The sequence below is a fragment of the Harpia harpyja genome, chromosome 9, assembly GCF_026419915.1.
Source record: "Harpia harpyja isolate bHarHar1 chromosome 9, bHarHar1 primary haplotype, whole genome shotgun sequence".
Lineage (NCBI taxonomy): Eukaryota > Metazoa > Chordata > Aves > Accipitriformes > Accipitridae > Harpia > Harpia harpyja.
The window spans coordinates 23492452-23510108 of NC_068948.1; the positions used below are offsets into that span (position 1 = coordinate 23492452).

The following is a 17657-nucleotide window of genomic DNA, read 5'->3' on the forward strand; positions in this document are numbered from 1 at the left end:
GTAATACCTTCCCCCACAAGATAGCCAAGTGCCACCAGAACACACAGTACACAAAAAGGGAACAAACTCATAGTCCCCTCACTGAATTTGTTGCATATTGTGTCCCTTTCAGTGCCAGCCTTTCTCCATTTGTGAAAAGGCTATCAAGTGATAGTCCCAAGGTCCAAGACAAATGTAAAACTAAAAGTTTCAGAGTGGGAGAAGAATCTGTCATGCAGAAGAGCCCAAACTCAAACCCCAAAAGCATTATAGAAGATAACTTCCTCAAGCTCAGCATGGTTTGCCTGGAACGCAAATACTAGACAGCGTCTGATTACACAAGCCTCCGATGTCCCAAATTAAAGCTAAGCCCAGCTAATGGGTTTTTAATGTCATATTTAGGACTAGTCTTTGTTACACATGCTGTAAATAAAGAGCATATGGCTACTCTGATAACCATGTTTGTGACATACCCAGAAGATAATATCCTTGTATTTCAGTAGACACCTGATGAACTTAAATAAGTGGCATCTAGCCACCAGCAAAACAGTTGTAGCAACAGAAAAATCATCCTGCTCAGAGATGTGACATTTCCTATTTTCATACCTTGTACAGGAAGCACAGACAGAAAAATACATATACATCAAGCTTCTTAACAGTAAGTGGGAAAAATCTTTTAAGCCTCTTAGCAGTCTAAAGGCAGACACACGGCCTTTTATTTCAGTTTCCATTACACTCAATGTCTACAATGCTTGTGCTCAGGCCAGGTCTATATGGTGTTTTTCTTCAGTTGTGTTTGTTTAGTTTTGTTTTGTTGTTGTGTGGTTTGGGGTTTTTCATTTAAATCCCACTTGCAATTCCATGCTAGGAATGTGGGACTGAAGAGTGTTACACACGTGTGTAGCATGTTATACATCAGCAAAGGACAATGCTATTTACATGAATAATTAAAAGAAATGGAGCGAGACCATGGAATTCACAGGAAGACTTAAGTTAAACAGTGAGAAAAGCTACCCTCCCACTCCTGTTGGGTTTCTTGCCAATGGTGTTTGTTTCATCTCCTTGATGTATTTCTCTCATAGCCCCAACTATCAATACATACTCACATGTATTTGGCCTATCTTCACATTAGCTTCTGCATTTGACTCAGCTGTATAATGACTTTCTATAATAATCACAAATAAGCAGTTTTAACTGCTTATATCTACATTATATGTATTTATAAAATTCTTCTCCTAAATTAAATTCCAAGTAGGAACAGAAAGCCATGAAGTTACAACAATAAAGAAGGGCTACAGGTACATTTCTTACTCAATCTCAGCCAGTAGAAGTGTCAACTTAAAATCCCAGTGCTGTATTTCCATTCTGGTCAGTGGCAGTAGGCTAGGCCATACCTGCCTTTTGTACTAAAATCCTAGCTTGTGCTTTAATGAAGTTTAATGGAAGTTTGGAAGGCTGATAATATGGAAAGTCCTCTCTAAGCTGAAGCAGACAAGTGTTTTGGCTAGTAATCATTATGCTTTTTTAGTATTATGGAAATACTGAAGTAAATTATGCTACAGCATACTGAGTTAATAACAGCCGTACAGAGTTACCATGAAGATTTAAGAAGAAAGAAGTCCTAGTTACATCTCTACTAACATTCGAGATTATTCTTTGACTATAGGTTTGGACTTCATGTGCACATGGCACATTTTGCTTTAATGCTAGTAAGTACATAATTTTAAAAGTAAAATAGTAGGAAGAAGAATACTGAGAATTAAGAAAAAGATGCTAAGTTATCTGGATGAGAGGGAGAGAAAGCAAAACTATAAAATAAGGCAGTGTACTTATTCTATATTATCAGAATAAAGGCAAGAAGGTAAAAGGTTTAATCTTTTTGTAATCCTTATTTTTAATTAAAAAGAAGCTGTCACATACCCATACCATATTGCTGCTACCAGCAGATCCAATGATACTGTGTTATCCCAGAGTCAATTTAAATAATTATTTCCCTTGTGGAAGTTAGTTTCATAGGAAAGTATGTTAAAAAGGGTAATCAAATGGCTGCTTGGTGACCTGTGTAAAAGTGAGTGCATGATAATCTGCTAGTACCTAGTCAGTAGTAGTTTACTTCCAAGACCAGACAGTAACCACTGCTGTTATGTAAAGAATTTCCAAGAAGAGACTAAGCCACAAGAAAGAACTAATTTCCTTGTAGCTTGCAGACAACAGCAAGTAGATAACAAGCTGTCACTGCTAGCAGCTATGCATGACTTGTATGACCAGTGTCACTCTGTAGCAATGACAATACAGCCTTTTCTTGTACCACTAAATTCAGCAAAAATAGCTTCATGAAAGTACAGAAAGATTGAAGGAAACACGCAAGTGCTCAGTTACTACCACAAAATAACCAGAGCTATTTTCATAGGTGGTGTAAGCAGAAAAACACTGAAGTTACATCATCTGCTAGATGGCATTACATGTACTCACATGATTGAGAAATTTGCTGTCTTTGGTAGCCCATCCTATCTGCATCACTCCTGAAGTAATGACTGTAACCTCATAGTACCAAACTCCAGAATCGACACAGAACGTACATCTAACACTTTCAAAGGATGACGCATCACATCGAGCCTACCAAAACCAAACCAAAAATTAAGTTTCTACAAAATTAGTATTCAAACAAGCCCCTTTCTTCCCTGGATCAAGTTTCTTGCATATAAAAATACACCAACTTAATTTTAGAAGCACTTCAGACAGAAAGCAACCTCTCTTTACAGCAATAATTGTCACGCAAACTAGCAAGTAGGCAAGACTGAAAATTGTTCAGTGGTAAGCCACAGGGCGGGTGGGGAGGAAGAGAATAGATTTGACAGTCAATTTAAAGATTTAAAGACTAAGACAACCAACACAAGGAGACCCAAGTCATTGGTTGTTAGCCGACTCCTGGTATGGACAGAGAGGTATTCAATGTTAATTTATAAAAATTAATCTGTAAGGAGTCAAACAAGTTTTTAGAGAAAGTAACTGTCATGGTTTAACTGCAGCCAGCAACTAAGCACCACGCGGCTGCTCACTCACTCCCCCCTCCCCAGTGGGACGGGGGAGAGAATAAAAAAAAAAAAAACTCATGGGTTGACATAAAGACAGTTTAAGAGGACAGAAAGGAAGAAAATAATAATAATAGAATTAGAATATACAAAAGAAGTGATGCACAATACAATTGCTCACCACTTGCTGACCAATGCCCAGTTAGTTCCCAAGCAGCGATCCACCCCACCCCCCACTAACTCCCCCCAGTTTATATATTGGGCATGATGTCACATGGTATGGAATACCCCTTTGGCCACTTTGGGTCAACTGCCCTGGCTGTGTCCCCTCCCAACTTCTTGTGCCCCTCCAGCCTTCTTGCTGACTGGGCAGGAAAAGCTGAAAAATCCTTGACTCAGTATAAACACTACTTAGAAACAACTGAAAACATCAGTGTGTTATCAACATTCTTCTCATGCTAAATCCAAAACATAACACTATACCAGCTACTAGGAAGAAAATTAACTCTGTCCCAGCTGAAACCAGGACAGTAACAGAAGAAGAAAAAAAACCACATATGGCTGAGACAAAAATACTACTGTTATGGGCTTTTCAAGACTAGACAGCACAAACAATAGGAATTATACTTCGTGAACAACTTTAGTCAAAAAGAGTGAAAAACCAGCTGGCTCTTAAGCATCTTCCTCACTTTTCTAAAGTTTTGGGGCACAGATACAGGTGTTAATTTAGCGTGAACATTTCTACAATTGCGATCAGTGTAGTGATGTTACAATCCTCTGACAAAGCAAGTTTTCTATACAAAGCTGACAGAGAACTTTGATTGATTCTAGGAAATCACAGAAGCAAGTAGCAAACAAAAATAGTTAAAACCTGCCTTTTTTTTCAGACTCGTTTTTAGGTTGAAATCATGAAATGATATCCTACCTCTAATCCATGTGGTGAGATCTTCAGGTATTCACTGACATCATTACTGTTCAGCATAGCCCTAATGTTGGTCAAGTCAACCTTCTCATATGTAAACTGCCTGCCTTCTTTTAAAACTGCAAAATAAAACTAGTTTTAATCACTGCTGCAGCAAAACTTTAAACATTTCACACAGTGGCAATCAAACTCTCTAGGATCCAGTTAATGTTTGGCATAACTGAATGAAATATTGACATTTTGCCTGCATGAAAAACAGCATCACTTCCAATACACTATGTGTTAAATATCCTCTAAACATAAGAACACAACCTATACCTCTGACTAGAGCTCCTACAATCTAATTACTACTTTCAGGAAACCCACAGGCAAACGTAAGGCATCCAAGTTCATACCAAGATGCCACTGTTTCAGGATTTACCATTGTATTTGGATATTCAGTTGGGCAGTTTTTCCCGATTCATCACAGCGGAAAAGATTTTGGGAAGGGGGAAGAGGGGGAAGGGGAAAACAAAGATTTAAAGTTTTTCACTCTCTCATTTTCAGGTATGTGATGAACTTGAACTGAGCCAAAGCAGCTCTTTCTCCCTGCATCCCCTTTTTACACAGAAGGATCAGAAGCATTTATCTTGCCAGGTGTTAAATTGCTGACACATGCATGTTAATTTACAAATCAGAGATCTTATCTTAGAACCCATCACATAACCCAAACTTGCTACAACACTTACACAGATGTTTACTAAACACAACTGACATTGGCCTTCCATAAGCTGGCTAAAGCTCCAATAAAGCCCACCACCACCTTTTACCCAAATTTATCTAAAAGGCATTAGAAACTACAAGATCCTTAGAGTTGCTGTACCCTCAAAAGTCACAGCTAAACAAGCAAATTTCATGATTGTTAGTCATCCAAAAGGATAGATTTAGTAAACTGCTTTGTCAAACACTTTTCACTTTTGATCACAAGACCATATCTTTAAAAAGTCTTTAAGAATTCTCTGAGACTGCACTGCTGGCATATGATCACAGTAGTGACTGTCACCAGGATAAGTCAGTAATCCAGCTGTTCCACAGAGAGACAGAGCTGCACTATTTAGCTACTCAGCACGTCTGCTGAAGCGTGGGTTCCAGGAAATACAGTGCAAAGAAGAATTTTCATTGCAGCTCTAGCTTGCAGAGTACAAACCACTTCCTTTCACAAACATTTTCCTTGCCAAAATTTCCTTTCCATGCAATTACACTGGATTTATTTGCCTTTTTTTTTGTTTGTTTTTGAAGGAGAATGATTACGAATGCAGTCAGGTATATTTACGGTAAGTGCTTATACAAAACACACACAAAGTAGTCCTCCATTTCTTTGGAGAAGTGATTAATATTAAATGAATCCATCCCTTCGTTATACCTACACAGATTGTCTAAACTCCACTGGGCACAGAATCCAACCTGGCGTTTTAAATAGTCTGGATTATCTGTCCATTTCTCTAGCAAGACCAGTTGGTCGCTAATGCACGATTCAGAAACTGTAATTTTATTTTCACCTGCAATTTAAGAGCAAAAAAGAATAATTGCTATAAACTAGGCATAAGTTTAGTTAAAAATAGTAACATTCTACAAACACAGTAGAAGCCTCGCCCCACCTTTAAACCTCAGCATTATAAACAGCATGATATTCTTTCCCCAAGCAGACGTGAAATTAACTTAGCAGTCAGATACACCACTTCTTAGCATGGAGCTGCATCATCAAGAGACTATTAGATCACAGCTGGTCTCCATCTCTCTAATACAGATTTTTTTGTTTTCAGGTAACAAAGGTCTCATGTCATAAGTCTTTATGTAGCAATTTTTAAGCTGAGAAGGACTGAGTTTCAGCAAATCTCTTAAAGGTTGGTGGGTAGGAGTGTCATTAAAGCAATAAATATTTTTTCATGCCTGCAAATACCCAATCATAGCTGTTCTCCATCTCTAATACAGGTTTATTTCAGTAACAAAGGCCTCATGTCATAAGTCCTTCTACAGCAATTTCTAACTGGGAAGGACTGCAATGTGTTTCAGCAAGTATCTCAAGGGTTTTGAGGGGTAGAGGGATGTCACTAAAGCAATAAATATTTCTTGTTGCCTGTAAGTGGACAAACGTTTCTCTTCTACATTTGTGTTTCCACCAATCCGGTCTCTCATGCTCACAACTGTTATCAGATGAAGCAAGTGACAATCATGCAGTAGAAGCCATAGTATGGCTGTTAAGGGCAGTATCAGGCTAATACTTACTTGTTTGTGCAAACTTCTCCAGTGCTATTAGTGCAAAAAGCATCACTGTTGGATGGGACTGGAAGTTCTAAACATGGGCAGTAAGAAAAGTTATTTAGTAAATACCCAGCACAGATGGATAGGAAAAGCTGTTAGTCTGTCACAGAATGATATTGGTTGAAAGGGACCTCCAAAGCTCCTCCTCTAGTTCACCCTCCTGTGGAGGGTTGGTTCAAGTACATCAGGCTGCTCAGTGCCTCGTCCTATTGACTTCTAATTATCTCCAAGGATGGAGACCCCACAGACTCTCTGGAATCTCAGCTTTCTATAACATACGTTACCAGTATTTACCAAACATGACCCTAACTTTTCACAATAATAATAAAAAATAATTTGCATTATAATAGCTATGTACAGATACATCCAAAAAGTTCGAAGACACTTACCAAGCTGTGAAGTAAATATTCCAATATGCCTGGGCTGAGTAAGCCTATACTCGCAGGACCTACAAGAAAATTAAGAATTAAATCCGTCCATGGGAACTACCATATATTCATCATCATACTCACAGATCTTTTAAAGACAAGGCAACAAATTAAAGAAGATTCAAGAACTTTGCAGCAAAGCAGAACTATAATATAGAACAATTATCATTGTTCCCAGTCAAATATTTGCTACACATTTAATAATTACACAGTTACTGGCAAATTACAAACATTCAGTTTACCTGCTGTAAATGGGTACAGAGCTCTAGCCACACTTCTGAGATTTTGAAGTAAGACTACACCAGCCCCGGCTTAGCATTTTCATGCTCATTACTTTTCAAAAGAGACTGGTACTCCTTTACTTCCAGTAAGGAAGTAGCCTTCCATTTATCAGTAGCCCCAAATAAGCAAAACTAAGCATCTAATATAGCCTACTTGATAGTTAATTATACAATTTGCAACAGCACTATAGCAAGCAGCCAATGTGAAAAAAAAAAAAAATTGCCCTGAAATACCGTCTGCTTAATCAAGAGAGAGATACAAGTGAATCAAACTCTGGCACCTACAAACTCTAACAAATTGCAATGGGTTCCACCACAGCATTAGCAGATTTGCTGCCTGAGCTGATACAATGAAATCCATGTCCACTAAGACGAAAGTAGATGCAGGATCTCATTTTGACTTAGTACAAAAACGCTTCCTGCCCTTGTTCTTTACTGTTTTTGACAGAAATATTGAAATTATTTTTTAATAACCATTAGGTGATACTGGGCAATCACTTTTTCCTCCTTTTCCTGTCTGCTTTCAGAAAAGGAGCAAAAAAAGTAGATACAAAACCAACCATCAGCAGGAAGGAAACTTAATCATCAGTTTCCAGCAGGGTACTAAATATGACAGGGAATGAAAAGTTCTATACAAAAAGTCACCTTAAAAGAGAATCCCAGCAATTTTCTTTTAAGTAACACAGAAGAGGGAATCTTGTCAGCTAACTAAATAGATCGATACATGTTAAGCGGAAAGAGCATCTCTATGTCTATACAGCCTCCATGACTCCTAATTTGATACTCCTGCCTACTGGCTAAAGAACTACGTGTTCTCAGTAATTCACACACAGCCAGAGCAGGTCTACAGAAAAAACTGATTACCAGTGTTAGGCAATATACCATAAACAAACATTGAGCCACAGTCACTAACCATGCATCAAAAGGATTTAATCTTTTTAAGTATCTGGGATTGTGAACAGCTCATTCAGACCCAAGCTAGTGAGCATTCAACATTTTAATCAAGCAGTAGGTTGTGTCACACCTGTCACACAAGGTCTCCCCTCAATGCAGAGCATTATTCAGTTCTAAGAAAACATTTCTGAACTAGTCTGCATCATGGACGCTTAAGCAGAAGGTGCTTCAGCGAGCCAAATGAAAGCTTTCAGAAGAATCCCACAGCTTTACCTGCTAACTTTTCTGCTAAGCAGCCCAGTACTGCAGTAGTATTCCGGTGTTTGGCAGGGTGACAAGCATCCTGGCAAGCAGCAGCTCCATTTAAGTTTAATATTTCAGTTAACTTTTGTAATGCATCCTGAAAAAAAAAAATCATAAATCTCTTCAATATTACTGACAGATACGGCTTTCCCCCTAACTCAATATAGTAAAACAAATTATTTTTACACTATATTACTAAAGTCAGCATTGTATTACAGACAGCATGGGATGGTTATCTTCCAAGATAAGAAGATAATAAAGAACAGATGGGAAGAAAAGTTCAACATACCAAAGAGTTGTAACTTTAAAATTACCACCAGATTGTTGGTCATTGTTGTGATCAACAACTCAGGACACTTCTGGACATAGACAAGCGAGTTACCTATAGCAATAAAACTAGAATAGTAGACAAAGGCAAACAATACCAATCAGCACATATGGCACTGTGATGGGTTGACTCTGGCTGGACGCCAGGTGCCCACCAAAGCCATTCTATCACTCCCCCTCCTCCTCAGTTGGACAGGGGAGAGAAAATATAACAAAGAGCTTGTGGGTCGAGATAAGGACAGGAAAGATCACTCACCAATTACCATCACAGGCAAAACAGACTCAGCTTGGGGAAAATTAACTCAATTTATTACAAATCAACCAGAGTAGGGTAATGAGAAATAAAACCAAATCTCAGAACACCTTCCCTCCACCCCTCCCTTCTTCCCGGGCACAACTTCACTCCCGGATTCTCTCTCTACCAACCCCCCAGCGGCACAGGGGGACTGGGATGGGGTTTACGGTCAGTTCATCACACGTTATTTTCTGCCGCTTCATCCTCCTCAGGGGGAGGACTCATCACACTCTTCCCCTGCTCCAGCGTGGGGTCCCACCCATGGGAGACAGTCCTCCACGAACTTCTCCAACGTGGGTCCTTCCCACGGGCTGCAGTTCTTCACAAACTGCTCCAGCATGGGTCCTTTCCACGGTGTGCAGTCCTTCAGGCACAGACTGCTCCAGCGTGGGTCCCCCATGGGGTCACAAGTCCTGCCAGAAAACCTGCTCCGTGGGCTCCTCTCTCCACAGATCCGCAGGTCCTGCCAGGAGCCTGCTCCAGCGTGGGGTTCCCACGGGGTCACATCCTCCTTCGGGAACCCACCTGCTCCGGCGTGGGGTCCTCCACGGGCTGCAGGTGGATATCTGCTCCGCCGTGGACCTCCATGGACTGCAGGGGGACAGCCTGCCTCACCATGGTCTTCACCACGGGCTGCAGGGGAATCTCTTCTCTGGTGCCTGGAGCATCTCCTCCCCCTCCTTCACTGACCTTGGTGTCTGCAGGGTTGTTTCTCTTACATGTTCTCACTCCTTTCTCCGGCTGCCGTTTCCGTCTGTCCCAACTTTTTTTTCATTCTTAAAAATGTTATCACAGAGGCGTTACCACTATCACTGATTGGCTCGGCCTTGGCCAGCGGCGGGTCCGTCTTAGAGCCGGCTGGTATGGGCTCTCTCGAACACAGGGGAAGCTTCCAGCAGCTTCTTACAGAAGCCACCCCTGTAATCCCCCCCGCTACTAAAACCTTGCCATACAAAGCCAATACAGGCACTACTGCCATCTAATCTGTTTCCAGTGTCCTAAAACTCACACCCTTTCCAAAACAAAAGGTCTGTTTGAGACTTCAGAATTCAGGACTAAAGAGACATGCCTGCCCTGCCCCCCCCCCCCGCCCCGAGTCCACATCCCCATCATAAATTTAGGATGCTGTCAGCTTTAGAGGACATCATAAATGGTATTCTTGAGAGCATAAATGGCTTTCTGTAGTCACGCTAATTTAGGAAGTAACCAATGAGAGTAATAAATCTAAAATCCCATGCTTTGACTTGCTTCATTCAGGCAGTATGGTATGGATAAAATTCAAGATAGATCTAGAGCATACCCTCCATTTTCAGAGTAGTTACGGGTTAATCTAGAGCCAGAACAAGTTATCCCACAGGGAGAACCCCACCCTGCAAAGTTCCAAAACCCCCTCAACTTTCCAGACTTCATGAAAGTTTCAGCTGATTCAGATTGAAACTGCACAATCTCAGGCTAGGATCTAATTAAAATAGAAGAACTCCTCACACTGAAGTCATCAGGAAGCCATTTGGAGAAAAAATGAGTACTGCTCAAGTTGAATATATATGTTTTTTTTTTTAAATTGTACTCCGAGCCGCACTCAAATCAGTTTACTGCACTAGAGTCTGAGGTTTGTGCAGAGATCACACTGAAAAGTAGTTATGTTCCAAAAGAAAAGTCACAAAACCAGAACTGATCAACAGGACTGACACTAAGTGGAAAGAATAGAGAAAGAAGAAAGGATGACTGAGCCACAGCTTTGGGATGGAAAAGCCTCACTAAAATTAGACTCTTGATATACTCTGCTACAGCTTTTAGCCATTATTAGAACTGTGACAGAGATCAACTATTTTGAGCTAAATAAAGACTTTATAGAATAAACAGTTTACTGTGCTGCCATTTTAACTTTATGGCCTTCATAGCCTATAGTAACAGAAGATGAAATACAGCCTGCTGCTGCTCTGCAGCTGTCACAGAAGTGGGACACTGACTTAAAACCCTTAAGTCCAAAAACTTAAACTTATTCTGAATAGAAAGAAAATCAACAGCAGCAAACACTTTACTAGGCTGCATGTGACCAGCAGATCCCACAACCACAGCTCCCTGTGCTGTAAAGAGATTGCTCAGGAAAAAAACCTCTGTACACTCCAGAAACAGGCATTTTATTCCTTTTGTCTTGTTAAGATAAACTATCTCATAGCTAGCGCCTTAAAATTAAAATACCTAAATAAAAGTTATGTGCTTTTGAAAAACAAATCATTTGATTGCCAAGTACACTGTAAGGCCGAACAAAAAATACAAGATCACTCTTCATTTGGCACATTCACAGTGGTCTCCATTTCCTGATTTCTTTTTCAAAGCAGCCAAAATTTCTAATCATAGCCTTGTTTTCAAAATAATTTTGCAGTTTATGCAACAGCCATCATACAACATTTAACTTGTTCAAAAGTATCAGATGACTTTAATCAATAGCCTAGAGGAAAAAAAAAAAAAAAAAGGCACTTCAGGTAGTTAGAGAGCTTGACTAGCTCTCCAGCCACTCATCCATTTACGTAAGACAAAAAGCTACCAGCTTTTTATATCCCTAACAATGCAAACTGAAAACTAAAATTGGCAGCATAATGTCGTCATCAATTTCTGATGAAATGAGATCATGACAAGCATTTGAAGGCAGACAAGTTCTCTGTACAATTATCATGTCTGAAGGGATTCAACAATGGTTAGCATCTTTAAGTGCTTGAGGCACTCACTAAAACACTTGTACCAACACAGTATAAACACCTTGGGTCAATCTTTCCATCCAAAAAACAGATTAGTGGTTAGTAAAAAAAAAAGTATTCAAACTTGCCAAAACCATATCTAGGTATTTCATAGTTAAAAAAACTGTCATTTGTTTAACTTAACACACCCACTTGTGCTGCATTCCTTCTGTGCAGGGCAGGAACAAATTCAATAGTGACTTGCAAATGCACAGCTTTCAGAACTTGAGAACAAACCAGCATAACTTTGTACTGCTTTTGCAGCATCTGTACACCCTCACTGCACAGCATGCATGTACCACATGGCAGGAAAGGACAGCAAGAAAAGCAGCTAAAGACAAAGGCCTCTTGTTCGTCCCCATGGACCAGACTTATCTTCCACTCCCACCCCCATGTTTCTAGCATTACATAGCAATTAGATACCAAGTCACCACAAATTACTCAAAGTTGCAAGTTACACCCGTTTTCTGAACAGGTAATAGAGTCTTGCATCACTGGTGAAACCCACTCAGAAACTATCATGGGCGTGGCAACCACAAATTCAGCCACAGATAAATACATACGGTTTAGACTCACTTTTGTTGGCAGCGGACATTCATCAAGTAGTAGCGTTATAACAGCTGGTCCCAGGGGATCTTCTAATGGAATAACTCTAATTAAAGATTGGACAACTTCCAACCAGCCTTCATCTGTCAACCACAAAACAGAAGTAACACTCAGAATTAACACTGCAATTCTAAAGTGTTCAAAATACATCCATAAATGTAAATTGAAAAATCCTCAAAATTACCCAGTGAGTTTAAAGACACCACGAAAAAAAAAATGACAACAAAACACAAAACTACAAACCCCAAAGAAAACACCAAACCAGTTTGCTTTTTACATCAATGTCTTAGTTTTCAGTAGTTTAAAAGTTTAAATTCAAGGAGGAAAAAAAAAAGTTTACAGCAGCAGCTTGGGTAATAGTGAACATCTCTATTGTTTGGAGAACAGTCTTGCCCAGGCCAGAGCATCCTTTAGTTCCCACTAGTATTGTGAAGGAACACTCATGACCCATATGGACAAGCACTTTGTTCCAGCATGATACTCAAAAGTTCAGTGTCCGGTGTTAACGCTTAGGTGTTAAATGCTGCATCCACAATGACACTGAAAAAAAAATTTTTTCTAGCCAGAATCAGAGCACTCTTGAGTTACCTCAAGTAACATGGGCCTCAGAGGAACTGCATTACCTTGTCCCATGCCTCGTGGTCTAAAGAAAATTTGCTTTCATAAGGAACGACTCTTACTGTTTAATGAGTAAACAAGGACTTCTACTTGCAAGTAAACAACCACCCACATATAAGATGTCAAACTACTAATAAACATTTAGATTTACAAGAAAGTAATTCACTTAGAAGTCAAAATAAAGACAGAGTCTGTATCTGCATACAAGTGAGTAAGGTTGAAGAGACTTAGTACTCCCTTCAACAATGACAAGTAAATATAATTACCACATTGGGGTCTGAGTTTTGTTAGCACATTCCCCTGAAAAACATTTTACTGAATTGCTGTAATATCTAATCAAGTTCATGAATTTATTTTGATATAGAAATACATTTCCTAAGACCAGCATCAACTCTACTAAGAGAGACAAAAATTCACCTAAACCAGAAATTTGGTGGAGGTCTTGAGCTAGGAGAATTTCTGCTACTGTAACAAAGATAAAACAGCCCTTGCACAAATATGGCTCACCTTGCAGGAGTACTTAGGGACAGGACTGAAACAAGAACACCAATAAAGCAGAGGTCTAAGGAGACAGCAAAACCCAACCCAAAAAGTATGTACTATTTGCCAACACTGGAGCTTGTGGGCTTAAACCACGTCTACATACATACATGGGTTGTTTCTGCCTTACTGCAAACAGACATTCTTTGTGGCTTACAGTTTAATGCCATTACAATGTGTTTGTGGCCATCCGTTGGCTGCTTCTGGAGAGTTCACGTGGTAAGTTTAACGGAGTTCAAAAAAACTGAGGCAAATGCCATGAGCTCAGTGAAGTTTCTGAAGGGCAGAACTGTGTTTTGGATCCCACATCCCTAGTTACAGCAAGTCGTAACACATACTGCTAGCATGTATTTTTCTTCGCCAACAAAAGAGGATTTGGGGTTTTTTTTTTTTTCCTTTTGCTTTGGAGTCACAACTGAAATGCCCAACACAGTGCCTTGATACCTGTTTCTGCCATTTCATGCAACGTGATCATTGAATAAGGAGGCTCCTGGTCACTGAAAGAGATATTACACAGGTCAAAATTTATGTACAATCATCAACATAATACACTGAATAAAATGATAATACACAGACAGAAAATGAATCCAGTAAGTATTTAACAAAAGAAAGTTACATAGACCGCAGACTGCTAATGCCATTTTCAGATCTGAAACACAGATGGGGTTTGAGCCTTTCCCCAGCTCAAAGTCAACAACTGCATATCTATGATAGCTGATAAATAAAATGGTGGTCCATATCTGCACATCTAAAAGCTGAACATAATGCTTAGGCTTAGTGCTATTCATTAGCAGGTTCCTCAGAGTATGTAACGGGAGACTATACGTCAGAGGTCATGAAGTGAACCAAGAGCGCTGCACAAGGGACACAGCTTAAACATGATTTTTTTTTTCCCCCCAGAAATTCTCTGCTAAATATATAAATATTTAAAAAACCCCACAAAACTGAAAGGCAAGCCACCTAACAGCATCATAGGCTTCAAACTTATTAACAAGAGCTGTAAGAAATAGTTAAGGCAGTTTAAGAGAAGATACTTAACCCAATCCCCTTTCCAACTTGAAAAAACATAAAAAGTTCAGTTAGATCAGTTCCTCAGTCTGGTTTGCTGAAGCAAGGACAAGAAGCTATGGCCAGGTCTGTTTATCTGAACAGGCACTGCCGCTGAAATACCTAGAGAATAGGATTTTGAGATCTTGCAGTAAGCACCTCCAGGTCCAAAAAAAGCTTATGCAGCAGCATGTCCTAAACACTTTATTCAGTGCTACTTAGGCACTGTGAGCTAACCCCAGGCTTAGAATGAGATGTTCCACACCCAATTTCTATCCCACAGCTCTGAAATGAAATTGGAAATGCAAAATACAGATTAATTTTAGAAAATTTCAACACAGATTAATCATGCAGATAATAAAACTACCTACTCTGGAAGGATTATTATAAAAGAAGAGAAAAATCTCAGTTTTGACTAAAAAATATACAATGTAAATACATGCTTTTCTTAAAAAAATTAACACGTTCTTAAATATTTCCATAAGAAAATGCTAAAAAGTGAAGTTTAACCCATTTTTATGTTGCTATAACATTTGAAATAAATAGTATTATTTTTTTTCCTCCAAGCATCTCTGCCTTTCTTCTGGAAACTAATCTCCCCAGGAGGAAAAAGTACAATACTGCAAGCAGAATTACGTCAAGAGAAAGGATGTAAAGACTCAAAGAAAGAAGAAAAAAAAATACCTTAAGTACAAGTAAAGGCTACAATAAAAAAGGATGAAATTTATCAGCAAGATTTCTGATTCTGTCATGGGTAGCAGGTGTTAGCAGTACTGGCACTGAGCAAAGGAGAGTCCTGTCCCACTGATTTGCCATTTAAAAAACTTAATTTCCAAACAGTCCCTCCAGCACACACCTTCCTCAATTGGCAAAAAAACAGGCATTTTGCTAATTTGCAAAGCAGCACTTCATATAAACTCAAAAAATTAGTACTTATCCTTCTGAGGCTAGGAAATGAAACTCCTTTCCTTTTAGGAAGGAGATATGTCTAGATATGACAGGATAAAAACAGTTGTCATGTTTTAGGTCCAAACTTGGAGATTTGATAAAACAAAAAACAACAAGAAAACCCAAACAAATACCAAACAGGGAAAGCAACTGTTCATTGCAGATTATAGTATAACAACTTAATTTACAATTAATCTCAGAGTGTTCCTATGTATTAACTTTCAGTATAGAGTTTGGAAAAAAATTGTCAGAAAAAGGGGTTTGCCTTCCATTCTTTAGACTGCTATCTTTTGCTCTTCAAGGCTGTACTATATCGCACTGAAGCCCATCTTTCCAACCTGCTGTTACTTACATGGTTTCATTTTAGTTTGACTTTATTCTTGCACATTTTTTGACATGAAAAGAGATTTGTCAGCTTCCCTACCATTTCCTTCAGTTGTGGTGTTTTCAAAACTGAAAAATCAGGCTCTAGGAGGAACAGGTGGTACTGGAACATACTTATTCCTACAGTCTCTCATCTACACTGAAAACCAAGATTTGCAGACATGAATTCCCCCCCACCAAGTGAGCATTCCTATTAATCTAAAAAGGGCTATCATTAGCTTCAAGTCTAGCAGAAAGGCTCCTTAAACTTTTTTCAATCACATTTAGATAGTTTGCCTTGTGAACAGACCCCTCCATTATTCATAGCCATAGGTCTGTCTCATCTTCAAAAACTTGTAATATTTAGCTGTGTATAAAACCCGCTGTGTCTTACCAACTGCCTTAATATGAAACAAGGGAAACCAATATACCAGTACAGCCCACTTTTAGGGTCCCCAGGACAAGACAGACATTGCTATAAGGGAACATGTCTAGCTGAGGGCTTCCAAGATGGTTGAGGGCTAGAGAACATGACATACAAGCAGAAGCTAAGAGAAATAGATTTGTTCATCCTTAAGGGGGGATAATGGAAAGGAGGAGAAATTATATTGCTGCAACTACGTAAAGGGAAAGAGCAGAGAGGACAGAGTCAGGCTCTTCTCAGAGGTGCACAGCAACAGGACAAGAGGCAACAGGGGTGTGTTGGAACATGGGAAATTCCAACTTTTAAAAGTATTTACTTATTTCAGCAGTGGGGGTGGTCAAACACTGGAACAGGGACCCAAAGAGGTAGAGAATCTCTATATTCTAAAGACATTCAACACATGACTGGATAAAACCCTGAACCACCTGCTCCTGCTATACCTGGGTTTTAAGCAGGAGGCTGGAGTAGAGGAACTTCAAGAGATCCCTTCCAATCTATGTGACTGTGTGAGTCTACAAAAGTATATCACTGGAGTCTGTATTAAAAAAAAAATAAATACAGTAGCTTCAGGAATTTGTCAGAAACAGAACTCCAGGATCAGTCAAATAACTATGCTTATTGTCCCTCAGTAGCATAGGAAAGTGCTTACAAGATTACAAAACAAATTGCAAGACCCACAGGAACAGGATCAACTATGCACAAAAGTGTTGTGAAACAGCTTAAGAAGCTGAACTTAGGGGAAAGGGGAAGGCATGCAAGATTAGGGAGAGACTTTCAAAAAAGTTTGCCATGATTTTAACTTAATGATTTGAAGACAGACTGCAAAATAAAACCTGTTAAAAAAACCCCTTGGATTCAAATGTTCAGGAAGAAAAATATGCCCTGGTATTTCCATTTAAAGCATTTTACAGCAGGAAGGCAAACTCCTCCTCTGCAGGCACATTACAGAGTAACGATGCAGGTATATGAATGAAGGCTCACATATCCCAAGCCTCATCTACCTTGAACTCAAATCCCAGCTGTGATGCTAGAATAGTGTTTTTCCTTCTGTTTTGGCCTTTCCTACTCCTAGCCTGCACCCAACCCAAAAGGTTATGAGCTAACATAACCCATCATTTTTAAGGTCCTTTTAAAGCTTTGTAGAAAGCAATGCAAAACCAAAAAAAAAAAAAAAAAAAAGGATGAATCCATAAATATGCCCCACAACCTTAATGGATGGTTTGAGCATGCAAGGAATGCACTACTGGGATCATGAGTTGAACAGTCACAACATGCAGTCTTTAAAAAGTAGTCAGACTTAAAACTAGAAAGAAAACCTCTGTTTATACACACTAACAAAGGTCAAAGCTCTCAGTTTTGCTTAACCATTTCCAAAGAAGTAAATGCAGCCTGCAAACAGAAAACTTGCACAACCACCAATTTTTAGGACAGAGGTTCCCAAACTCTAGAGTGTTCATTACTTCCTAAACTGTATATCTATGCCAGGTAAGAAATACTGAGCACACTTCTCACCCCATCTGGGTGTAGACCCATACAGGAACTGTGATAAAGCTCCTCAGCTCCTGGAAGAGTCTGTACCTGGGCACTCAGGAGCTACTTCTATTACCTAGG

The 17657-nt window shown here is 39.4% G+C and overlaps 1 protein-coding gene across 4 annotated transcripts in view; it reads right to left on the reverse strand.

The window, feature by feature from the left end:
* RSPRY1 (ring finger and SPRY domain containing 1) overlaps window positions 1-17657 on the reverse strand; it is a 41710-nt gene that overhangs the window by 9108 nt on the left and 14945 nt on the right. For 2 of the 4 annotated variants that reach the window (XM_052796367.1, XM_052796366.1), the window contains 8 exons: window positions 13709-13761; window positions 12077-12189; window positions 8111-8237; window positions 6624-6682; window positions 6199-6265; window positions 5340-5471; window positions 3937-4052; window positions 2452-2595 (listed from right to left, as the gene is read on the reverse strand). In XM_052796367.1, the coding sequence (XP_052652327.1) occupies window positions 2452-2595; window positions 3937-4052; window positions 5340-5471; window positions 6199-6265; window positions 6624-6682; window positions 8111-8237; window positions 12077-12189; window positions 13709-13761 (811 nt within the window). The remainder of the gene's footprint in view (window positions 1-2451; window positions 2596-3936; window positions 4053-5339; window positions 5472-6198; window positions 6266-6623; window positions 6683-8110; window positions 8238-12076; window positions 12190-13708; window positions 13762-17657) is intronic. The other 2 variants (XM_052796369.1, XM_052796368.1) reach the window with 2 other exon arrangements.